The sequence below is a fragment of the Haliotis asinina genome, chromosome 12 (assembly GCF_037392515.1).
Source record: "Haliotis asinina isolate JCU_RB_2024 chromosome 12, JCU_Hal_asi_v2, whole genome shotgun sequence".
NCBI classification, from domain to species: domain Eukaryota; kingdom Metazoa; phylum Mollusca; class Gastropoda; order Lepetellida; family Haliotidae; genus Haliotis; species Haliotis asinina.
This window is the reverse complement of record NC_090291.1, coordinates 49,218,576-49,245,983: the sequence shown is the minus strand read 5'-3', so window position 1 is coordinate 49,245,983 and position 27,408 is coordinate 49,218,576. Positions and strand designations below refer to the sequence as shown.

Below are 27,408 nucleotides of genomic sequence, written 5' to 3'. Positions count from 1 at the left end.
AACCCAGGCATAACCGTCTTCCAGCCGTGAACGAAGAATATTGAGAAATTCGAAAACTTGGAAACAATTTTGACAATGTTACATCAAAGCCTTGGACTGTCCGGACGAAAATAACATTTTTTTTCACCAGCCTCAAATCACGTACAATCAGCCTAAAATCACCTCTATAGGGGAATTCTACAAAGACGACGTCGGAAAAATATGAAGTACTCAACAATTCTTCATTGTTACAAATCTCACAAACCAAAACCAAATGTAAAATAACCACATTCTATTCCATGGTACGATATGACAATATGCACATATTGTGTTTATTACGTCGAAAAAACAAACAATCGTGACATTCGTGCACCTCCATTATAGGTAAGACAGACCTATTCGTACGCATATGGTTCTATTTGCAGCTGAAAAAACATTAGGAAATTAGTTTGAGATAAAACGAACCTTTAAAAAACACGTTTTCAAAATGAGATTCTCCTTAAGTTAATGAAATAAATATTTTCAGACATTGAAAGGCCAAGTAAATAGCAATGACCTTTTTTGCAGACTTTACCATTAGAACCAGTTGGGTTGATATACCTTGATACTGATTGTCCTGTAAGTGGTCTTGTTGCATACAGCATGGAACGTAAGAATGGTCAGTACAGGGTCACACACAGTTACTGTGTTGTTGTGAAGAGGGTGAAGCTTTAAGGAAATAATTTGGATTTGAAAAGACGTTTTAAACATCGTGTGCAATACCCGCAAATGTCAGGCGGTGAAATATTTATAAAAGGATCCTGCTAATTGGCTAAGCCGAGCTGGTCAACAAAAACTGCTCGATGACTGGGTGTGAAACACGAGGTAGGTAAATGCTATACGAAAATACAGGGATCTTTCACACTGCGGTTTGGGATGACAAGATTTAAGCGGTGTTTTTATCGGATTCCGACCGTACACGAATTTAAAGCTATGTCACCACGTAATTCTGGAGAACGGTCGCATTTGTATGTCAAGTCCATAGTTAAATATTTGTTAGTTTTGTTGGAAACTAACACCAAAGATTCAGTTATGTTACGTTCATATAGGCTTACATGTATTAGGATAAGTATTGCATAAAGAAAAGGTTGTGTGAGTAAGGGCATGCAAACATCTGACATACTGAGTCTATTTTCATTCGATCCATGAAAGCGTATTTAGCCAATTACTTATGAACCATGAAATGATAAAGCGGTTCAAGAGGTTCAAGGGATGAAATAGTGGTACAACGGGGATGAAGAAACTGTACACTTGTTAAAATTCTCAATTCTCAAATACAGGAAAGTATAATATGTTTCCATGTAAATTGAATATAGGGATATTGAGCCAATAAGGCACTAACACACAGCTTGTCTAATTTCAGTCACTCTATACCACCCTCCCCCATCACGATCCTACCACATTCCAAACGAAAACAATTCCAAACATACACACACAACACGTAATAAAACAACAGGTAAAAACCTAAATGGTAAAATTGATACAGTTGCAGAAAAGGAATGCAGTTTGTTTCTCTCCAAAAACTAATTAAGAAATGGACGTCCATTCGAACATTCGTTCCGATCTTTCTGTTTTTGTTGGTTTCCTAGTGCCAAACGCGTTTTTATTGGTTTTACCATGACGGTTCAAAATCTAAACCGTCATCACATGTCTTCTAAACTGACAGGAAGTGAAATTACGTAAATTGTGACATTAAATCCAAACCCACGCATTCACTTACACACCGTAAGAATCACCCTGAATATCTCTACGTCGACTTGGCACGACAGCAGCGCCAGATGCTGGCCATTTCGCCACATTACAGTGCAATATATGAGAAACATATTTCACCTCACGATTCACGTAACGTTAAAATCCTTTGAGGAACGAGGCCGAGAAACCAACTATTGACTGCATCCGATGCTCATCTGAGTAAATATTTCACAGCCATTATTGTCTGCACTGGATAGTCCTATTTTAACGTTTCATAGGTATCATATTATAACAATTCTCACAACGTAAGTCCACTGACTTCATCCTGCATCCCAATACAAAGATATCCGTGGGAAGGCCGATCGTAAAACCGCAACAAAATAGTTGGCAGCTTAAAAACGAAGTAGTGAAGAGTTACCATGAGATATGCGTAGAATTTCTCTAGATATGGAAGAAACGAAAGGCCAGATATATGGATGTGTGCTTCTTATTGTGAATAACACGACGTTTCAGAGCTTATGCTTGCTCCACTTCTAAATGTCCTTAAAAGATTTAATGGAAGAAACGTTTGAATAAAAGAAACGAACACGATTAAGACTACCATGAAACGTAAAAAAATAATAGGTCTAGTGACATTTTGTTAAAAGACCTTACCGCGTTGTTTTCATGAAACTGGGGGTTATTTATATGGACATGATGTTTCAGATGAAGTCAGGTCCAAACTACATGCTGCTTTGTGAAGATTGTTTTGATAATTGGTCTGTAGCCTCTGCCTGTCGTAAGAGGCGACTGAGGGATAAGGTGGTTAGCGTCTCAGACTTCTTTGATTCGTGTCGCTGTATCATGTTCATGATTTCAACCACTGGATCGCTTGTTCAGAGTCGATCATTTGGTGATCGCCCATACGCTGCTGACCGCGGCGCCAACCAGCAGAATAACAGTGTTACTTAAAAGATGAGGAACTGAGTGTCTCTCCGGAAGATATGGCCGCAATGTCAATTTGATTGTTATCAACTTTTCCTTTTCCCGTTTACAAAGAAACTCATGGAATCTGGGTCGGGTGACATCATGATCACACACTACACTGCGGAAATATGAGTCTTCTTTCTATCAACAGTGGACAAGTGGCAGGTTGTTGAGAATAGTTTTGAAAGAATATATTCAATAGCAGTCCTACGAAAGTCTAGAATGAAAGGCAAGTGAAGATTGCCCCAACTCCTGAAAGTGTTTTTCTGGGTTATACTTGGACGAATGAGTTTTTAAAATAAATTTTCCAAATATGTTTCTGGGATTCTCATTTCAGTCTAGTACTACTTCTACTCCACATTCGGTGGACATTGCTGGGGTAAGTGTCGGAGCAGACCCCTGGAACCAGTGTTATGGTTAAAAAGTTTGCCGTGACTAAAGGTGTAAGAAATCCTATGTGAACCAGCAAAACAGAACAAAGAAAGTCTTAAACATTCAAATATTGTATTCTTTAGCAAAGAGAGCAAGTTATACAAAGTCACAATTCAGTTTCACAATACCGATTTCAAATACAATACAAATGAGACAAAACCTAAGGCAGTGGGTCACAAAATATATAGCGAACTCACCAAAGTCTTAGTGCGAGAGAGAGACAGTTATGCAGAATGTAACACAGCGAGTGGTCAGGCAGCAGTAGATCAGGCGTTGACGGATCTTGATGATGTATACTCCAGTATATTCAGTCATTTCCTGAAAGTTCGAGCACTACAACCATCGCCACTCACGTGGAATGCCCTCGAATAGTATCCCGGAAGTCAGCAAATAATCAAAACAAACTCAAGAGGAGGTAACTCTAAAGCACTTCCGGAAAGCCTGCTGCCAAAATCTTAAAAGTGCTGACCATCTATTATACGAAATGTGACCCATCATAATTATTATTCAAAACACTAAACGTTGTGGTCCAATCATAATTATTACTTAATTAATAAAAACATATACAGAAAATACACACTCGTAAGGCCAGGCTGTGATGACCGCCATTCCGTAGACATTGCCGGGGTAAGTGTTGCAGCGTTAGTGCAGCAGACCCACGGGACCCAGTCTGAGTCATGATCACGTGGGGATTCCGGGATAAGTCGTGATCAGGCGTGATAAAAAAAAATTGAAAAAGATGATATATAAAACGGATCTGGTATCCAGGCGACATGTAGAGTTCACCCAGACCACCGTGCACATCCCTTGTGACACCAGCCACTAGTTTGTATCATCAGAAACCATACAATCTATTATATGGTCCCCGGTATCATCTTCTCGAACTATATCCATGGGTGGAATATTGATGAACATGTATTAAACATCAATGGTTTACTTAACTGCAATTAAACATGAAAACCCCACTCAGAAATATTATACTGACTCCGAACCGACCAGTCCTTGTTATACTCATTAATGTGAAACGCCATACAGGGACCAACAAGTACCGTATTTTAACGCCTTTTGGTATAACGAAAATTGGGGATCGAACCCACCAGGTTGCGGGATCGAGCCTGGACCACGCATTCAATCATGGGCATCGATCTACACAACTGGGATGAAATGACCTGTGTCATCCATGTCAGCGATCTACACAACTAGGATGCAATGACCTGTGTCAACCATGTCAGCGACCTTGACCACCTGACCCGTTAGTCGCCCCTTATAAGAAGTATATGGGCTGCTGACGACCAGTTCTCAGTCGGATCGCGATAATGTTTTGGCATCGACGTCGTCTAAGTCAGCAATACCGGCATGGGATATCGTTTGTGCAGGTTTATAGTGCCAGAACGAGAGACCATAGACTGTAAGGAAGGTACTGATTTATCAACACAGACGAAACCACCCTCTCCTCAATCAAAGTTAGTTTTCGCCGCGTAAAACATTTTAAGGTCCCACCGAGGCCCACAGATCGCAAGCTAGATGATTTCTGTACAAAATGAGCTATAGATGGCCACAATCGCATCATTATTTCAAAAGTTATACGCCACGACTCATCGAAAACAGCTAGATCCGCAGTTTTACGCCAAAATCATGAATCTCCCACTGGACAACGACAACTCACCTTTCAAATCCTGTACATAATGTATTCATTCCAGCCACGCTGACAGCACCTGTGAAGGGCTAAATTCGATCGGTAGCAGCATTCCACAGGTCTAAAATCTTATTGCAACATCTACAAAGCATTTCCTCGACAGTAAGCAGGCATTTTCTCCAAAATCACCGGTTCTCATACTCACTTGTCCGCCATAGATGGCGGGGCCTTGAAATATTTTACGTAGTGGCGTCAGTGACAGATTGTGCTATTGGAGCAATGGTTATAGCACCCGTTCGTCACACGGAAGAATAGGGTTCGATTCCCCAAATAGGTTTATTATGTGAAAACTATTTATGCGCCAAATTGTGGTATTTGTGGAACATTGCAACACACTCTAGCGATAGCGATACTCTGTTGCGACCAACTATCACAAGGCTTCTGGCTCCTTGAATTGTCTCATTTGAAGTCATTTCCCAAATGAATGTATAGTTTACATGTGTATGATATAAAAGCAAGCTGAAATAGTGTCAGTCTTTTAATTTTATAGCTATCGAGAAACCTGAAACCCAGATCAAGTAAATAGTCAATTTTGCTTAGGAGGTAACAGGTCAGTGTGACGAATCTGGTACTTTCGGTATTTTGCGCTACGCATTTATCAGCGGAAGTAACCCGTGAAGATCCGGATTAGAATTGATCTTCACTAAGCGATGCTTGTCGTAAGAGGCGACTAACAGATCGGGTCACAGAGCTCCAGATAATTTGTAAAACAATTGGGTATTTACTTCATTGTCTGTGTGTGAGTAATTGCATTTTTTTTAGGAATAACTTGGATTTTGCATACTCCCACTATTAAGATGAATTGAGTACATTTGCGCAGAGTTTCTTATCCTTATTGGGCACCTAACTCTTCTGAATATGTAAACATAAATGCATCTCAATAGACTCAAAGTTTTTAGCAATTGTCATATTTCCAAACATTTCGCAGCCACTTCTAAATACTCAACATGGAAGTCATGTGACTATTAGAGTAACCTCGGACAGTGGCTTCGGTTATGAAACTATGTGTATATACAAGCATCGTTTACCATCAGTTAGATGTAGAATTATTGCGCCACATTTGTAATTGAGTAAATGTGATTTTTATTGAGTAAAATACGCAAATACCAGCCTTATCTGCAGCTCTGGGTGGTCGGGCTCGCTGACTTGTTTGACATATGTCAACGTATCCAAACTGCGTAGATCGATGCTCATGCTGTTGACCACTGGATTGGCTGGTCCAGACTTGATTATTTACAGACTTCCGCCATAAAGCATCGATAGTTTTGTTTCTACCACTGGGCACATGCTCTCGGAGACTCAACAATTGTTATTCATCGATAGTTGAATGCATCGTTACAGACCTATTAAATAATAACCCCTCGAATCAACTGTCAACGTCATGAGCCATCCAAGACGAACGTTGCTGCATTACATCACATTACATTGTGAGGAAAATCATTGATCATTTTGTTATGACCGTTTTCTTTTACACGTGCATTTGTGAATTCTCTAACGACTAAGCTCGCGGATAGCTAAAACAACATAAAGAGTAATTGTTTTTAGTTACGAAAAAAATAACAATAAAATCGAACCCCGGTCGCCCCTTTTGTGTTTCTTCTCTATCTTGTCAGCATCTGGCCTGTATGGACGTTCCACTGCAATATGACGACGACCCGGATTAGCAACCATCTTTTTATGTTTTCGAGACACTTGAAATACATATAAAAAAATCAAGTCTAAAGTGTAGATTGATTTGAATAAACCTGACATTATTCACAGCCTTCGTGGCTCCAACTGGAATTTTTGTGGAGATATGTGTTTTAAATGAAGATACCGTTATTTCTGGTCCTAAATGTCAGTCTTGTTAGTCCCATACCGTCCTCTTGCGTTTCACAAACTTTGGCTTACCGCCCTCGATAAGCTATCGGGTACTGATAACACCGAAATACTGTTCAAAGCCGGGTTTTAAACTACTTGAACTTTTACAGATCACGCCGACCCTAAAGGGCAATGTTCAAGCATGATATAGTGCTGCATTTGTGTTTGATGACGTTTTAAAGTATTTAACACTTGTCACGTCTATAAAACAAATAACAACTTATCCATGCAGCGATGTTCGAAACAATACTGGAATACTTCACTTGAAGTCATATTGGTTTTACTGCTGTTCTGTTCGTGTTCATATTGACGAGGGTTTCCAAAGCGTCACTTCTGTGTGATTGCACATAGCTTCAGCGCTAAAACGCGGTAATTTTAACTTTGCCCCATCTTATAGAGGCGGTTGGAGAAAACGTCAAAACGTCACCAAGGAAATATGCAAAGCAAAACGCACACACAACAAGTAAGCAGAAAGGCATGCGACCTCGATCACTATTAAAAAGGATGAACGTTGTATTTAATTTTGTGTTTCGTTTTTGTCTGGAAAAGAGGAAGTCATATCACGACCGAGTACCCCAAGTCGAACCGTCGCCGCCTTGAAGTTGGGGCGTCACAGTCTGCAGGTGCCCGACATTTCAACGTTCAACACTATATCACGCCTTTTGGTTCGTTTGAGGTGTGATTTTTCACCTTTGACGTTACATGAAATAAGTTTTATTAAACTAACGCAGAAGGTTCTTCCAAAGTCTTTAGGGTTTCTAAAAGTGTAAATTTAGTGTGCCCTATCAATATCCTTATGTCCTGTTGTGTAGTATACATTGCTAAGCAATGCTCGATTCTCTTCAATATTTTTACGAACGATTTGCCTCTTATCTTAGAGTAACTTTAAGTATGACATCATATGATAGAGATTATTAACCGCCCGTGTTTCCATATCATCAATACCACATGTTAGGAACCAAAACTATGCAATATGCTCGTCAAAGGCTAATATTTGATAGGATAGGATATATGATATTAATATAGCGCACTAGTGCATGCTCAAGGCACTGGTATTTTTCTCCTGGATGTCTCAGTCTCAACAGCACATCGTATCATCAATTTCAACTCCCTGGGGAGTATACAACTCTTGCAGCCACTAGGCGTACCGAGTTACTGTACTTTTCTCGTACTAACGAGGTACCCATAAACAGCTGGGTGTACTGGGACACAATGCGACGGTAACACACTCGCTACACAGGTTTCCCCCACAGGTTGTGAAGTTTCCACAGGTTTCCCCCACACAATGTGAAGTATACACAGGTTTCCCCCACATGCTGTGCAGTATACACAGGTTTCCCCAACGTGCTGTGCAGTATACACAGGATTCCCCCACGTGATGTGCAGTATACACAGGTTCCCCCACGTGTTGTGCAGTATACACAGGTTTCCCCAACGTGTTGTGCAATATACACAGGTTTCCTCAACGTGTTGTGCAGTATACACAGGTTTCCCCAACGTGTTGTGCAGTATACACAGGTTTCCCCAACGTGTTGTGCAGTATACACAGGTTTCCCCAACGTGTTGTGCAATATACACAGGTTTCCCCAACGTGTTGTGCTGTGCAGTATACACAGGTTTCCCCAACGTGCTGTGCTGTGCAGTATACACAGGTTTCCCCCACGTGCTGTGCGGTTTACACAGGTTCCCCCACGTGCTGTGCAGTACACACAGGTTTCCCCAACGTGTTGTGCAGTATACACAGGTTTCCCCCACGTGTTGTGCAGTATACACAGGTTTCCCCACGTGTTGTGCAGTATACACAGGTTTCCCCCACGTGTTGTGCAGTATACACAGGTTTCCCCCACGTGTTGTGCAGTATACACAGGTTTCCCCCACGTGTTGTGCAGTATACACAGGTTTCCCCCACGTGTTGTGCAGTATACACAGGTTTCCCCCACGTGTTGTGCAGTATACACAGGTTTCCCCCACGTGTTGTGCAGTATACACAGGTTTCCCCCACGTGTTGTGCAGTATACACAGGTTTCCCCCACGTGTTGTGCAGTATACACAGGTTTCCCCCACGTGTTGTGCAGTATACACAGGTTTCCCCCACGTGTTGTGCAGTATACACAGGTTTCCCCCACGTGTTGTGCAGTATACACACGTTTTCCTCAGTCATACTGCTTATAGTCATGTTGTGTTTTAAAGTTTTCGCCATGTGGACACGCTTCCGTCTTTCTGTTACACTCCATGATGGCAGATGGCTTATTGCGATGATCTGATTCGCGGTCATCCCAAGGGTCATCTTGATCTTCACGTGGTGGAACTGCTGTCGATGAGATCTCAGCTGGGAGGTTCTCTGGCCTGGAAAACAAATTCCAAGGTATCATTGAAAATTGATAGATATGTGACTATTGCAACCACGGGATTTTAATGAGTATTTCTTGCAATTATTTCTAGAACGGACTAAAACAGATCCGACAGACAAGTTCTGCGACTTAACTCGTCGTGTGTCATCGTGTCTGGGGCGTGGATTGCTGCTCAGACCTTCAGTACACAACATACGAATAACTTCATTTTCCCGACCTTGTAATATCGGCGGGGTAGCCATTTGGTTCAAGCGTTCAATCATCACACGATGACCAAGATTCAACATCTCCCCTTGGGTACAAATCTCGCAAAGATTGTCATAAATCCATACTCATTCGTTGTAGAAATCATTCTAATACTCTCATATGAGTATATATGACATTATATTACTTAAAGATTGCTTGGGGTCATTTTGTTCAAAACTTTACCCAGAAAACAGAAATCGGAATATCAAGATACACAATGATCGGGTAATCCTTGTGGGACCTCGGCTTCACGATACACGGAGACGTGGATAACGTGCACTTGCTTCTTGGAAACCTGCGTTAGGGTTTATTGTGAGAGAATTATTATCAAAAAGCACAAGAATATTTGTTGTTTACCAGCTACCAATTTCACTTTTTAGTATTGCTAACGCAGTACATATACTAAAATTGGAACGATACAGAGACGATTAGTACGGCCTCTGCGCAAGGATGACACGCAACAACACCCGACGTCAGCTGTATTGGGAGATCCTTGGAAAAACGGTATGGGGCCTTATATGATGCGCTTTACATCATCAAGTACGTGATGTTGCCATAGATGATGTCAGTGTTATGTCTAAGAAGCGACCTTGGTTGTTTGAACTTCCATCCATTTATCTTGAAGTCCAGGAACAAGCATCTAAATCTGAGCCAACTCCTCGTATCAAAGCTCTTGCTGAGGAACATATCCGAAGTCTACAGTGGACTAATGCTATGCAGATTTACACTGATGGATCTCAGTGACAAGTGTCCGGTCATGTTGGTGCAGGTATCTTCATAGCTACTGATCAAAGAGAGATTTCTCTCCTATTAGCTGATCACTTGTCAGTATTTTCTGCTGAACTTGCGGCCATTATTGAAGATTTGCGTTGGATTCATTTTTTTAGACCTGTATCAGTGGTCATTTCTAGTGATTCTGTCAGTGCTTTACAAGCAATTCGGACAGGTCATTCCTCAGCCACGCAAGATTTGATCAATATTATACTTGATCTCGTTAATGACTTAAGTAAAGATCTTTTAGACGCTGAATTTTCCTATGTACCGGCTCATGTTGGGATATTTGGAAAAGAAAAAGCTGACAGATTGGAAAAGCCTGCATTAGACTTTTATGGATCGGAACAGGATCAGTCCTTATTGCCATCTCCTGCTGAATTATGCACCATCAGTAAGTTCTGTGCTCAGGCGAAATGGCAACAGAGATGGTCCTCATCCTTAAAAGGACGCCATCTCTATGGCATCGAGCCTTTTTTTAACGAAGTCAGAATTATCCAGAGGCAACCGTAGAGAAGAGGTGATATTAACCAGATTTCGTCTTGGGCACTGTGGTCTTGGTGCCTATCTAAATGTTATTAATAAAGATATTTCTCCAAATCTCCAAATTGCACTGTGTGTCATCAGCTAGATAATGGGGCCCATTATTTACTGCATTGCCAAAAGTATGTCACTCAACGTAAGGTGATGATGGAATCACTTACATCATTCAATATTGATATCTCCTTGACTGCCGTGGACTGTTGTGTTCCCGGAATATCGCCCACCTTGATGTTCAGAATGTCCTTCTTGCTTATATTAAAGCTTGTGGAAGTTTTATTTATACTTTATAAACGTTTAGGAAATTAGCAAACTTTTGTGATGGGCAAAGTGTAAATGGGCCTAGTTGCCCGAACACCTTTCAAAACATAAATTATCTATCTATCTTCACTCTGTCAGAGCCTATGCTTTCGTTGTTATAACGTTAGCCTGTGCACTTCCATTTCCGGTGTCACAACGTTGTGGGATGACGTTGTTATAGGTCTTTTACGTCGCCGCAAGGTTAGGTTATTGGATGCTAACGTATTTTACGTTGTCTTAACGTTCTATCTAATAACGTTAATCCAGCTAAATAGTTTTCCTTGAAGTGAACAGTGCATAAGAACCATAAGAGAAATTCACTTCAATGTTCATTCGTCATTTACTCGTGTGTTTTCTGAAGCTGTAGCTGAATAGTGAAGAAAGAATCTCAAAGTGAAAGGTTTTTCAGAAAACTATCGCGTTGTTGCAGGAAACGTTGTGATAACGTTGTGAGGAGCCCAAAGCATAAGGTATCGCTGCCATTACGTTGTGACAAAACGTTTAAAATGACGTAATCCTGGCGGGATGACGGGACGGGCCAACCATGCTAGAAACGTTCGTAGCCCTACGAATTCCTTAAGTCCATCCTTAACACATTGGCTACGATAAAAGTCAACAATTCTCAGGGATACGAACGTTTCGAGAATAAGGACCCTGGTTTCTACTCACAGGAGAACTTCGTCACTGCCACAATACTCAAATAGGACCTGCGGAACTTGTTCCACTCAAATGCTTCGAAATACTCTCTGTGAGTACCGCGGAATTACGTCCGTTTTCACAAATCTCACACGGGGATTGGGTCCAAAACTGGGCTACCTTACTGTCAACTCTGCTGCTGTCTATACTCCACTGATCGTCGTTTCCTATCCCTGAACTCTGTATCGCTGAACTTGGCTTCTATGGAAGAAGTCTCCATCATTAAGTAGGATGGGATCGGTAAGGCTTGAAAATCCGATCTCCACGTTCTACAAAGGGGCACGATCACAGATGTGCATTACAGTGTTATTCGGGATGTTTGTGCAGTCGGACTGAACTGCATTGCCACAGACCATGCGGAAGACCTAATCGTGCCAGAATGGTTGATGCCTAATTTAGCCAAGAGACCTCTGGAGACCAGTGAGTGGCCAACCACGTGACTTGACCTCAGCTGTATCGACTATTCGACTCGTCATGAAACACGTTTTCATGCAGTGTTATCTTGCAGTATTCTAACACAAGTGCCCATAGGTTTTACCTTTAAAACCCGTGTGCGTTAGCAAACTTTGATTTGTATACATGAAGAAGAGATATTCCGGATTTAACGGAAAGTCTGGATGTTGGGGTGTGTGTGTGATTTATCTCATATTTTAAACCAAATGCATTTTTAGAATCACTGCCAATAATGTATATACGATGAATGAAGCAAGAACTCAAAGCAGGAAGAAGTGCTGTGTTCTTGGTCAGATAAGGAATACAGGCCTTATGTTTCCACCTACATGCATGTCAGCCTTGGGCGTGGGTGATAAACCCCGCTCATCATACTGCTTCGACTAAAGCCCTTCTGAGTGGAGATATGGGTCTGCCTTTTGAAAGCAGCACCGCAAGCTTTAAACATACGTCATAATACTCCTTTGCGTACTTTTATGTGATTTTGTTCCTAAGCACATCCACGAAGTATTGCCCTAAGATGCCGGCATAGCAACCATGTTGTCCAGCTCAGCGAATGCGCAAAAGCTCCGCTCACTGATGTTTCATCACTACCAGTTAAGTCATTGCAAATGTCAAACAATGTTGAGCGTTTCGAGCAGTTTACCGGCCAGTGTTCAATCTTTTGCAAGCACCAGTTTAACATATTTTTCGTTATTCACTACGCTCATATATATATGTATTATGGTGTCCTTAGGTCTTACATACTACAAACAAAAGGTATGGGAAAACCGTGCAATTTGATAGGAACATATACATTTAATAGTGGTGAGATGTTTTATACTCTAAGGTAAATATCACTTTCGTGCCTGTTCGGTCAGTGTATTCTATTTATTGGGGTTATTGTGAGGGTTTAGGGTTCATATAAAGTGAGGGACCTAATCCACTATATTAGGTGGATGTCCGTTTTAATGGATTAGGACCACTTTTTGTTTTTCCCTTTTGCATTTTCAATAATGATTTCACGCAGAAAACGGGTACCAACAATTCTCAAAAGTACACGATAAAAGTTAGAAACAACAATTCTAAATCCACCATTGCCGACCACACCAAAACCCACGACACTATATCAACTGGGACAACACCAAGATCACAAAAAGAAACCAGTCAGGGTACAAAATGTGGAAGCAGTACAAGAAGAAAGCCCCCGCCATCAACACAGATGAAGGATACTACATTCCTAAAGCCTACCATCACTTCATAAAGTAATCATCTATAATTCATAATTATATTTCTTGTACATATCATCTGTATCTACACAACATGACACATAATTCATCAATAGTATAAACATCCATCTGGCTCCTTATCATTGTGAAAGCTCTATTCACCCTAGTATATATGTCACCTGACTGGTCTCCAATCAAATTGTTCATCTCCTATACAAGAGTTTTACGCCAATCTCATTTATTGTACAACAAGCCCAACCTACTGTAACAGCAACTCATGACTACATACACTCTATGTTAACTCAAGATCAGCTGCTTGAAAATGACTTTAGAGTCTATGTCGAAACGGCGCCTTCACGAAATAAAAGATGTTGTATATCCACAGAAAATGTCCCCATTCTTCGTGATAAAATGGTTTACTGTAGAAATTTTGCGGCAAATGGAAGTTGACCTGGAGCTTGCACTCAAGCCACTTTCACACGCTGCATTTGTGGAGTAATGATTGAAAGACAAATTCACGCACGTGCCGTCGCTAGCTAGACACGTTCACGTCTCCCCCATATTCTTAGCGCAAGCTACATTATCCTTAAAGTTTTCTCCACAACTCTTTTCTATCACAAAATCACCCGATGATTTTTATAAAATGCACGTCATTCCTGCATGCACCGTGAAATCGACGTCTGACGCCTGACGTCAACAACCGGTTTCAGTTCGTGCCATATCGGCTCATCCCACATCACACTGTGTCATCCAGATTGCGGAACACGGTGGGTGTGCCCGGTGACATTGTAGATTAACCCGTGACCTTCGTAGTTGTCGGTGACCTATATATTCGACTCTTTCCGTGCTGTTCCGTAACGTCACTTGGAATGACTAGATAAATCTGCACATTGGGCAACAGTGTGGACGTACCTCGGACTAACAATCCGAAGGTCGCGGGTTCGCGTCCGACGGATTGTCACAAACTGGCTGCATGTCTTAATGGCCTATGACAGAAAACATCCTCGCTAGAAGATAAGCTGCTGAATTCTAAAGGTGTTAGATTGTCGTAGCGCCGTTTATCGTACGTCTATGAGAATGTTTGAAGCCGCTGTCGGAGACCCGCTACACATTTGTGGAACGGGGTCGAGAAACTTGTGCTTTTCAAAAGATCTATTTGACGAATGTTCAGTGGTTACATTCTGTGACTTGGTGTCATGTCACCGTGACCCCGTGGATGGATGATTATGAAGTCAATCACTGGTGAGCTTAGCTGATATTGGCGATACAGACGTGCTATAACTGGAATATATACGGTAAGATAATCTCTCAGGTTATCTATACTTTTTGCAAGCAAGACACCGGTTTTCACGCTATATATAAACCTGAAGGAATGAAGTTTCCTAAATACGAATCTCGCGTTCGAATATTCAGACATGAGGTCTATCAAGACTAGTAGAATATAACGTAAAAGGTCAGAAAAACGGATTTTGAACGTTCGTCTGCTAGTTGATAGTTTACGTATCAGAAAACACTCTAATGTTCTCTGTCACAGACATAGCATGTGTGTCTGAACATGTATATTCCGAAATCCCTATATATCTTGTTGCGAAAGGGAAACCGGGAGTAACGCATGTAGTCACATCTTCACCACAGCGAAAGCCACAGCGTAGGTGAAGAGACAATAGAGAATCTTGGATTCGAACCAGTGATCGTATCATGCTCACATGCCCAAGGGACGCAACTCTCCACAGCACTTCGACTGGGTCAGCATGGTTTGGCTGCAGTAACCCCGAATTCAGCGAAACAGAAACCCACCAACTCAAACAGGTGAAGTAAGTCTTGCTTCCTGGCATGACCTCTTCACAACTGACTTTGGCAGAACACAGACAATCTGACAGGAATCTACAGAGCTTCATTCTTTATGGAATATGTAGACGATTCATACAAAGAAACACACACACGGAAACTGTTTGTGAATGTCACTTCCTACTAACGTTATCAGAGACAAGCGTATCAGAGAACGTAAGAAGTGACAGCGCATTATACAGACACACTGTAGAATTTATAAGTATGGAGGTGTTCTTAAAAGTGGGGTCCTCGTTTCTAAGGTTGTTTAACGCCAAATATTTATACCGCAGAAACGATATGGCGCTCGTAGACAGGGAAATGCCATCCTCAGATTCATGTCAGTAAAGAAAAACGGTCTCGAGGCGAGGTCGGAGTAGACTTAAGATGTTTTATGGCGTGCAGAGATAGGCTGGATGTGCCTAATCAGAACGATGTTAACTTAGTTTAGAATTTTAAAAAAAAGGTAAGCAACTACAACCCCAGACATGTTAGATCTGATATCTAGAGTAAGTGAGTGTTATGAGAATTATATACCCCCTCTGTTTCTCTTCTCCCTCTCAAATTCTTGAATAATTTAAACTTATTTGTGTGTGTGCATTCATTCTACACCTTGTCGTGTTTGACCTTTATGGAACTGGGACAAAACAGACCACGTGTCATATGCATTTCAACAATTCTAAGTGTTGGTTTATTCTAAAATGTCAAGGCTCCGTATATATATTTGTACCCTTGAGACACATGGTGCTGCAAATATGCCGTTCACATTTAAGTAAACTTTTTCATAAATGCAGATGGTGAGAAAGGGTGAGAGCTGCAATCTAACTCCATCTCCCTAAAGTTTAAAACGGCCTTGCCCCCAAATAACAGGATAAAAAAACTGTTTCATTAAACCACGCATTATATTTCCGAGCTCATCCTTGGCAAATTCCACCACTGTGGATGTCATTGACTTCTGTTTTAAATAAAATTTTACTAAGGGAAAGAAAACAGGTAACTTGGAAAGCGTTGAAATTTGGATTCGTAGTTTCTGAAAAAAATGAGTATTATGTGCTGTAATTTCGACAAGTTTTACTTGGGTTCAGTGCTATTCTCGTTGCGCTGTGCGAAGTGACATGCTTTTGCGGAAGAAATGACAAGCTGTTTATCAAAACGGACAAAGAGGTATAGTTTATACAATAAAGAGGTGCAGTCATGATGGCATGTGTGTTTTGCTGATGAATGCATAGACGATGCAAGATTCAAAGCGAGAAACTATTGGTGAATAACAGTGAAACAACAGTGCGCAGTGAAAAAGTCCACAGTATCCCTTCAGAGACATGTTAATAAACAGCAGATAACAAAATGAAAAGGATTTAGTGAAATCTGAGTTATCACTTGTTTACCATTATATTTTCTGTTCTGCTTGGCATAGCTTCATACACAGGTGTACAGATTACTGTGTGCATGTTCTCGTAAACTGATCCGGAAACATGCAATTGATCAGCTTTCATTTAAATAGTGAAATTAAGAAAGTGGTCAAATGTAATATATGTTGTCTTATTTATGTTACCCTCTTGTCACCAAAGTACAGATGTAGTACTTGTTGGGTAGAGTCCTGACTCTGGGGGTCTGGGTTCGAATCCCGGATAGGACTTAACCCAACAAGAGTACTAGAATCTGTACTTTTCTAAGAAAATGAAATCCGAAATATAACATATGTTACAAGCAACCATCTCCATGCTACCTGACAATGTAACCTTTAGGAACTGATACCCGATAATGTAACCTTTAGGAAATTAAAGTATTATTTCTTCGGAAAATACATATCCCGTTACGTGTTATTGCAGATATGTATGTGTGTAATGGATGACAAGATTGGAGAGGTAATTGTTGTTGTGTGAAACTGAATTTGCCTGCCAAAAAAGAAAAGAACAGAAAAAAGGACGTACGCGTAATTGCTGCACACACAATACATAATGTACACGTGTTTACACATATACGAATTTGGTAACATGATTTCGCAAGCATAATCTGATCAAATACGAGAGAATTCAAGGGGATTCCCCTGTTTTTAAGTTTTTAGTCTTGACTACCAGTTGTCCGACCTTCATTTTGGTGGAAATCGCGGTAGCTGAGCGGTTTAGGCGACCGACTTTGAGTGCTGGCGATTAGGGAGTGAGTGAGTGAGTTTAGTTTTATGCCGCACTCAGCAATATAGCAGTTATATGGCGGCGGTCTGTAAATAATCGAGTCTGGACCAGACAATCCAGTGATCAAGGACATGAGCATCTATCTGCGCAATTGGGAACCAAGTCAGCAAGCCTGACCACCCGATCCCGTTAGTCGCCTCTTGCAACAAGCATACTCGCCTTTTATGGCAACTGGCGATTACGTGTCTGACCCTTAGGGTGCGGGTTCGAATCCCGGATGAGACTCAACCAAAAAAGTACTAGAATTTGTACTTTATATCCCAGATATGATATATGTAACATTTGACCAAGTTCTAAATGGCATTGTGTAATCATTGTGCCTCTAATGCCACAATCAGCAATTTTCCAGCTGCATGTTGATTCCTGGTTCAGTCTGATTGTTTTTAGGCTCGTCTTCACTAATGCCCCTGGGTTTCACTAAGGTAATAAATTGGACGTTCAAAATATTACTGTCATGATTTTAGTAAAAGATAAAAATCAGTGAAAATTGGTGAATTCTTAACAAAACTTCACACCATAACTCAGCTGTTCACATGCACAATATCTGCACATACTTTTCATCAATTTGATGCATGATCCTTGTGCAATTGCTCTGCATAAAGTTTGCAGTTGACATAGACAAATACACACGTGCACATACATACATAACACATTTTGATTGCCTGTGAGCGATTCTAAACTTTTGATGGGGGAGTGTATATATTTCTGTAACCTACAGCTAAGCTCAAAGGGTCTTATTTAATCCCTGTTGTTTTAATTTATTTTTTTATTCTTTTCAATATACAAACTGTCATGATAAAATATTATATTCACCAAAGCCATAAGAATTAAACCTGTTCTAGCAAATACAGTGCTAGGACACATTTTCACTTTCTCTTCGATTTTCAAAGAAAGAATTAAACATGTTTGTATAATGATGTTTTATTTCAGAATATTTAATGATTTGCAACCTCAACAAAATAAGCTGAATATCAACACAAGTTACAATGAATGAAGATGGTAGCAATGATAATGCACCTGTACAATTAAAATGAACAGCATGAACAAACACTAGTACATCCAGTCCCCATCTGCAGCATTCCACTATTATAACATTATATTCAGTGTCCGGCTATAAGCCCTATAACATAGTTCCCTACAGGCTATAATAATATTACATTGTGGTGGAGGAAGTCTAGGCTCTGTTGCAGTCCTTTACACATAAGTCATGTAATAAATCTTTTTTGGAAATCAAATTTTAGTTTTCAGCGTTTTTTGCAGTTAAATCTTACTAATTAGCAGAGTGAAAATGTCAACTAAATAGGCACTTATTACAACTATACCTAGGGCAAGGATTTTGTATATCACATGTTACAGACTCTCTGGGTACCACCTGACCAAAACTCTTGTAAAACACTCCAATTTGAAGGTATGAAAAAACATTTAATATTTGAAAAAATAAGGTATTTTCTATTACAGATGTATAGACTTATATGAGTATGTGGAACACACTGTTTTGTAGGTGTGGGGGAAGTTCCTGAACAAAATAAGTAAGGGATATTGGTATTTTTATGACTGATATTTTGTCATTAAGTCAATGGATAAATGCATCACTATTCATAATTTCAAAATTCACATATATCCCTGACTATTTTTGTCCAGTATATAACTGAAGTTACCTTTATAGATACATTGCATTTGTACTTTAAGTGAATATGTTCAAGCATGAGAAACATAGTTCTGGCATTTGAACTCGTTGCAATGTCCTGGTGCGTCCAAATGAATGAATATAGTTTTATGCCACATTTAGCAATATTCCAGCAATATGAGGTGTGGGACATCAGAAATGTGCTTCACAATATGTGTCCATGTGTGAATGTACCCCGTGTGACAAGTGAATGCTTTAACAACTAAGGTACCCCACAGTTCCTCTTGTCTTTGAGGTTGTCGCTGTAGTATTTGATCCTAAGGATCCACTGACCATTTACCTCTAAACAAGTCAAGGAACCCGAGTTATATGCTTAAATTAAAAAATGATATTGTTAGTTGGCTTTGGGCTATTGTTCCTCTGTCAGAAGAAAACAACATATTTTACCTTGTTCCTGATTCTTCACTTTATTAGAGCTGTTCCTAACTGAGTAAACAAAACCAAGTCGCTCTAATATACCACTCAACCTTAGAGAAGAATACTTGGATATTTAATGTTGCTATGTAACTAGAAATACAGAGTTACTGTACATAAATTTGCAATTGCCCTTATTAACTTTAAGTGAACATGAACATAGTCCAGGGGCTATCTCGTAAGCCTAAGATCTCGTAACTTTTCTCGTAGCATCCATAGCTCCTGTGTTACAGTACAGGAGGCACAATGGCTACGAGAAAACTTACGAGGTCTTAGGCTACGAGCGTTTTGTGAAACGGGACCCAGTTACGTAGCCATATGGGACATTTGACTGACAATATCTCCTTGGCAAGCAATAAATGAAGCCCATCCTAGATATCCAGAATATCCCTATCGAGCGTGGAGTAGTATGTTTCAATAGGTTCCTTTAATAACATGGTTTTATTCCAGAAACCAGTACATTATATGCTGGTTTGATGCTGCTGTTAACATTGCTCCTTAAAATCTGTGTACATAACTAAAATCAACACTTCTTTCACCCATGGTGACACCTTCCACAGTCTTGTCCTGGAACTTATGTTGGTATATGTTGGTGAAGCATCTTGTGGAAGACGAAGCTAACATCCCTCCTTTGACTGGATAACAATTCTTTTTACTTTGGGCCTTGTCATGAACTCATCGAGATCAGAGTCACTATTTGAGGAGTTCGAGTCAGTACTGTCATCAGAGTAGTTGCCAATTCCAGGCAATATGCCAATGACCTTAGCTACACCATTCACTTGTCTGGGTGGTAGATGTTCCTCTGTAGAACTGTCCACTGTGGGACTGTCTGCATCTGAAATGGATGATAAATTGTGTTATGTAGCAATGTTAGACTTGTTGGTTTGTGTGTAGTGTTTGTAGTGCCCGTGAAAACCAATGCAATGTTGAATGTTGTTATTAGAAGCACTTGATTAGAGTGAACTCCCCTGATTATTTGTTAACAAGAATAGTAGGTGCGTTCATTTCAGAACTTTGGGGATGGGACTGTTTCTTTTGGGTTAGATGTACATGTGTTATGTCTACTCATAAGGTCACAGAATCAGGGACTGGTTAGATTCAGCAAAACTTGAGTAAAGTTTTGATGACGCAAGTACTTGTAAAGAACAGTTCACTAAAATTCACATACTTCGTTAATTTCAATATACATGTATAAACTACCCATGAAGATCCACATTTGAATTGATCTTCAGACACTCATACATGCTGTAAGAGGTGACAAACGAGATCGGGTTGTCAGACTCACTGATTTGGTTGACATGTGATCATGTCTCAACTGCTCAGGTCGATGCTAATGCAGTTAATCACCATATTGTCTAGTAGAGATATGATTATTTACAGACCGCTGCCATATAGTTGGAATATTGCTAAGTGCCAAGTAAAACCAAACTAACTCACTCACTTACTCACTCACTCACTCACATGTATGAAATGAAAGCGAGTCATTAAGTTTAAGTTTGAGAAACAATCTAAGCTAAAAATGACAGCTGTGGTATATTTAGATCAGCAATAGCAGCATTTCATTTTTTTCTGTAATTTCACTGGATGATTGCTCTGTCAGTAATCCAATCACAAGAGTTGATGTAAACAGGTACATTCTCATAAGACTGTTGCCAATAGACTCCACTTGACTAATATTTCAAACATATCCTGTTGTTACAAAACCTCAGAGCAGGATTTTGTGCAAAGTAGATAAATTATGTGGAAGTGGTTTCACTTAACACGAAGACTCATAGTTGTTTCAATGTACATCTGTGTAAATACATGATAAATGAAAATGGGACACAGCTGGGATTATTACATTCTATTTATGTTACATTATATATGACTTGCTGGAAATAGAAGTAAAATAAGCCTACAGACTCAAGTCTTATTTATAGAGATAATTATGTTATCAAGAGGTTCTTATCATCTGGTACTAAGCACAGGGAAAGTTTCACCCAGAAAGTTTTCAAGTTGAACATCTGGACCAGTTGAAGTGATCTGGTACCTACTTTTCATTATAAACCTAATATTCTGTGTTAGAATCTAATTTGTTGATCATTATCAATCTAGAGGGGCCACTTACTGATTTCCCACAGACGTTTCTCTGAATCCATTTTTGGGTTAACATATGGATATGATTTGAAATGACCATGCAACACTGTTAAAATGTCATGTTGTTTGTTGAATCTTGCAGTTGTTTGAAAACAGCCTGAAAAAACTAGTAGTCCTAGTTGTCACCTGTTATGGGGCAGTGGGGTAGCCTAGTGGTTAAAGGGTTAGCTTGTCAAGCTGGAGACACAGGTTCGATTCCCACATGGGTACAGTGTGTGAAGCCCATTTCTGGTGTTATTGCTGGCATATTGCTAAATGCAGCACAAAACCATACTCACTAACACACCTCTTATGGATGAGTGAGTGAATTTAGTTTTACAACACTGTTAGCAATATTCTATCAATATCAGGGTGGGGAACACCAGAAATAGGCTCATCACATTGTACCAGGTAGGGAATCGAACCCAGGTCTTTGGGCTGACGAGCAAATGCTTTAACCACTTGGCTTCCACAGCGCCCTGTCACCTCTTACAAGGAGCATAACTGATAGAGGGTTTAATAAGAAACAGTAGTCATACAAGGTACTTACGCTATTCTTATCTCAGTAACCTCCAAACAGACAAACTTCATTTATCACCACAAGAATTTGCTTGTGAAACTTTACGTTTCATATATCACAAGTTTATTATGATAAATGACAAATTACATATTCCTTCATTCCAGGAGATCTTTCATGGCTTATCAACTCTTTTCTACCAGTTCTGCTGATGTTTGTAAAATAAGCAAAAAGGACGAAGTATTTGGGATTATCAGCATGTGAAGTACTCAGATTTCAGTTGCTGCAGCTGAAACCATAAATTATTATTCTGGAACCATAAATACTTTTCTCAGTTGTCATAATCACAGTGTGTGTTATAGGATACAGTGAGTTTTAGTGTCAGATTGACAAGTTGTGTGGGACATGCCTGAAGTGTACTTCATAGCTATGTATCAAATATATCATACTGTAACTGTTTCAGATTCAGACAATGTAAGGAAACCCATAAAAAGTGGTTCAAGTTACAGAATGCTTAAAAAGTGTTAAGCTAATCAGAAAGAGTGAGTGAGTGGAACTAACATTGAACCTGTCACACAACCTGGCTCAATGACTGACCGAGTGAGCGAATGATGACAGAGCATGTGTTAATGAATCACTATGAAATAGTGATGACACCAGGTGTTCCTGAAAAGGTGCCTAACATGGTCTCTCTCTCTCTCACTCACTCACTCTCTCTCTCTCACACACACACAAACACACACACACATTCAATGATACAAATGTGCCTGTATAGTGAACATCAGAACATTGACTAAAAACTTACCCTCAGTGACTTATGTATTTGTTTGAAACATTTTTACTGAATACTGAATAATATCTAGTTTAAAATGGAGTTTTACAGCAAAGTCAGCAACAATTCAATAAATACAAATTATAATTATTGAACATAAGAGTGCTAACTCATCATTTTTGCCACAGTTTGAGCTGTAAATGTTGGATGTTGCATGTGTAAGGATGCCATTGAACACTTCTTGTAATGTCAGATGCTGCATGTGTACGGATGCCATTGAATACTTCTTGTAATGTCATGTTGCATGTGTAAGAATACCATTGAATACTTCTGTTGCCTGTATGTTGTAATGTGGTATGTTAATCGTAAAATAATGCTTTTTGACTTGTCATGCAGATTCTTCAGCCATTCTATAAGTGGCTGGGATTATGGGAATAGTATCAGGTACCTATACGTGGCTACTAATGGGATTTTTGCTGGGAATCTTAATTGAATGTTTTCCCTGACTTCATAGATATTCTGCTAAGCTTCTTACACTCGCTAATACAGCTGTTTTATGAATATGAGCCTTATAGTAGCATACAGGTCACCAAATAACACCCACAAGCTCAGCCTTTGAACAAAACTGCACTATGTGCTGATACAGCACATTCCATATTTGGGCAGGGGATATATATAAATATATATATAGAACAAACAGATGATTACATTTTAATTGAATACTCTATCCCTCTGACATAATTTCAACTCATTAAATAACTATTTCAAAAATTACATTCACTAATTACCCCTGACAAATTATTTCCTACCATGGGAGACATGGATTGGACGTGACATTCTCAACTTTGTACATGTGGTTCATATTTGCTGAACACAGTGCAGTTTGCAACTTATGAAATATCAATCATTTTTCAACAACATTAGTTTCAAATGGGAGAAGACTGTTCTGCAATGTTACAGTATTTTTCACATCACTGAGTGCTACAGCTGCCACAGGAAAGTGGGCCAAGTGTTCTTTGGCTTTCAGACGTAGGTGGGCTCTGTGCCCCTGCTGTGTTTTCTACAGGAATGTGGGTTCTGTGTCCTTGCTGTGGTTTCTAGAAGAAGGTGGGCTCTGTGCTCCTGCTGTGGTTTCTACAGTAATGTGGGCTCTGTGCCCCTGCTGTGGTTTCTACAGGAAGGTGGGCTCTGTGACCTTGCTGTGGTTTCTACAGGAAGGTGGGCTCTGTGACCTTGCTATGGTTTCTACAGGAAGGTGGGCTCTGTGACCTTGCTGTGGTTTCTACAGGAAGGTGGGCTCTGTGACCTTGCTGTGGTTTCTACAGGAAGGTGGGCTCTGTGCCCCTGCTGTGGTTTCTACAGGAAGGTGGGCTCGGTGACCTTGCTGTGGTTTCTACAGGAAGGTGGGCTCTGTGCCCTTGCTTCTACAGGAAGGTGGGCTCTGTGCCCCTGCTGTGGTTTCTACAGGAAGGTGGGCTCTGTGACCTTGCTGTGGTTTCTACAGGAAGGTGGGCTCTGTGACCTTGCTGTGGTTTCTACAGGAAGGTGGGCTCTGTGCCCCTGCTGTGGTTTCTACAGGAAGGTGGGCTCTGTGACCTTGCTGTGGTTTCTACAGGAAGGTGGGCTCTGTGCTCCTGCTGTGGTTTCTACAGGAAGGTGGGCTCTGTGACCTTGCTGTGGTTTCTACAGGAAGGTGGGCTCTGTGACCTTGCTGTGGTTTCTACAGGAAGGTGGGCTCTGTGACCTTGCTTCTACAGGAAGGTGGGCTCTGTGCCCCTGCTGTGGTTTCTACAGGAAGGTGGGCTCTGTGACCTTGCTGTGGTTTCTACAGGAAGGTGGGCTCTGTGACCTTGCTGTGGTTTCTACAGGAAGGTGGGCTCGGTGACCTTGCTGTGGTTTCTACAGGAAGGTGGGCTCTGTGCTCCTGCTGTGGTTTCTACAGGAAGGTGGGCTCTGTGCCCCTGCTGTGGTTTCTACAGGAAGGTGGGCTCTGTGACCTTGCTGTGGTTTCTACAGGAAGGTGGGCTCTGTGCCCTTGCTTCTACAGGAAGGTGGGCTCTGTGCCCTTGCTTCTACAGGAAGGTGTACTCTGTGCCACTGCTGTTGTTTCTACAGGAAGGTGCATTATTTACTGCCGCAAGCTCATATATGTGAAATACTTGTATACATCAGAAACACTGGTATGCAAGCTGACGAGTAAGAAAGTATACTGAGTAATTAGGGTTATTGTTGCGATAGCCTGTTTTAAAAAAAAGACATTCAGGTGTGTTTGAATGCAAACAAATCAAAACTAATTGGGTAACGTTATTTACGCTGTGTACTTTATCTTAACATGCAGTTTATCTACAGGTCTGCAGTTGTTTGTAGTTGATGTGTTTTTCCTACCTAAAGTAATGTAACAAACAAACTTAACCACTATATCATTATCCCTTGAAGTGATAAATATGCTGTACCCTTGCTACTTTATTCTCCCCAAAGCAATGAACTACAGTGTGTGCATGCACAGGTGCATGACTGCATGGTTCCCTAAAGTGCATTTGAAGTTCCAGACATCTGAGCATGTTTCTTCAAAAAAGTTCTAAAAACAACACCACTACATAGATAATATTTTTCAATATTGAGTATCAGTATGGCTGATACTGTATGAACTGTTACCAGTTAGAACATTTATGCCTTGTTCCATGTTGTACAAGCATTACCATCAGGTATTTTGCCTTGTTCCATGTTGTGCAAGCCGATCAAGCATTATGCCTTTTTCCCTATTGTATAAGCATTACGATGCCTTGTTCCATGTTGTGCAAGCATTAGAATCAGGCATTATGCCTTGTTCCATGTTGTGCAAGCGTCATGAATCAGGCATTATATACAGGATTTTATGAGTGCCCATACTATGTTTATGACGCGAATGCCTTAATGTTGATATCTAGGTTGTATCCATAGTATGATATGGGCAAGAATATAATATTGCATTTATTACCAAAGTCCTCAAATTGAGGAAAATAAACCCAAATGTACTTTCAAATATCGGCTGGCTACTGGCATTGTTCACTACGTCACGTCACCATGACAATGTGATATTTTGCCCTACAGTCCCTTTGACTCGAAAGCAGACCGATGAACAGCCATTTTAGCATTCTTACTCAAAAGCTACTAAACATATAGTACTGAATAACATGTTGATCACAATCAAAACATCAGACCAACTCTTTGAAGTCTGAACATCAGAAATTGTGTCCTCAAAATAAAACAGTTGTTTAACAAACTCTCATTAAACATGTTAAAACAAGGACACAGGTCATTATTTGTTTCGAGGGAGGAGTGCAAAGTAAGGGACAGCCATGTGTGTTAGAAAGGAAGGAGATGACACCATACAGGTTAATGAATCAACAGCTTTGTCGGCAGTCGTGCATGTGCTTCTCGAACAGCTGGCTGTCTTTTTCGCTGCACTTCTCCCTCGTAACAAACAGTGAAAAGCATCAATATTTTTATGATAGTTTGTTAAACAAGTATTTTATTTTTAGGAGAAATTCTCCAAAACCTTCACATGCTGCAATTCATTTCTGCTTTGAGACAAATGGACTGTAGGGTATCGTATGAAAATGTGAACCCCAAAACACCCTCGCTGGTAATAAGCCTCATTCTGTGTTGTGGCAATACCAGGATCAGACATTATGAAGGAAGAGACACCAAGGCAAATATCAGCCAATGCTTCTAATGAAGTGATGTCAGGTTCTCACCTTCTACTTTCTGTTTCTTACTGTCATCTGGTGTATCAGCACTGTCAACAAAAACAGACAAATATATGTATATATGTGTAATGGTTGACATGACAGGATGGATAATAGATCATACAGGGGCTAACTGATGGATGGTTAAAAGGTGGATGATATGGAGTGAGTGAGTGAGTGGGTGAGTTTAGTTTTATGCCACACTCAGCAATTTTCCAGCTATATTGCTTCGGTCTGTAAATAATCAAGTCTGGACCAGACAATCCAGTGATCAACAACAGAAGCATCAATCTGTGCAATTCGGAACCAATGACACGTGTCAACCAAGTCAACAAGCCTGACCACCCAATCCCATTGGTCGCCTCTTATGACATGCATAGTCGCCTTTTATGGCAAGCATGGGTTGCTGAAGGCCTATTCTATCCCGGACCTTCATGGGTCGGATGATATGGATGGTTAAAAGATGATAAGTGAAAAATTGATGCATGACAATAGCAACTTAGATGGAAGATGGAAGTTGTGAAAAATCAGGAAATGATAGATGGATGAATGATAGATGGTGATAAAATGGTAAGAAGATGGACAGTCGTATGAATGGTGGGTTGGGGTTTGGATGGGTTGAGAAATATATGGAAGGCTGATGGCAGAGGAAGACAGAAAACATTCAAGTTTAGTAAGGAAGGATAAGAATATGTGGATGGACACTTATATTACAATGGGCAGATTCTAACACCATTATTAAGCAAGTGATTCATGAAGTATGAACTGAAAGGCACATATACATGTATAATGTGTTTATTGCATTTGGGTTTGAATAAGTTCGAGAAGCCAGTTAACTACTCAATGACAAAGATAACGATACATGATGCTAAATGATGCTGGAAGGATTTTGACAGATGGGGAGCTTGTCCTTCCTTCCATTGTACTCCA

The 27,408-nt window shown here is 40.3% G+C and overlaps 1 protein-coding gene and 1 non-coding gene across 2 annotated transcripts in view; one reads left to right on the top strand and one right to left on the bottom strand.

The window, feature by feature from the left end:
- The first annotated feature begins 9,640 nt into the window (after positions 1 to 9,640).
- Positions 9,641 to 9,746, top strand: LOC137259088 (U6 spliceosomal RNA). The gene has a single exon (XR_010954695.1). It is a non-coding gene; the product is annotated as a U6 spliceosomal RNA (small nuclear RNA).
- Positions 9,747 to 18,150: 8,404 nt separating this feature from the next.
- The window catches only part of LOC137258818 (PSME3-interacting protein-like), a 28,399-nt gene continuing 19,141 nt past the window's right edge, over positions 18,151 to 27,408 (bottom strand). Inside the window, exons 6-7 of the mRNA XM_067796514.1 lie at positions 26,488 to 26,528; positions 18,151 to 20,181 (exon numbers count right to left, since the gene is read on the bottom strand). Of these exons, the coding sequence (XP_067652615.1) occupies positions 19,964 to 20,181; positions 26,488 to 26,528 (259 nt within the window). The 3' untranslated portion in view covers positions 18,151 to 19,963. The remainder of the gene's footprint in view (positions 20,182 to 26,487; positions 26,529 to 27,408) is intronic.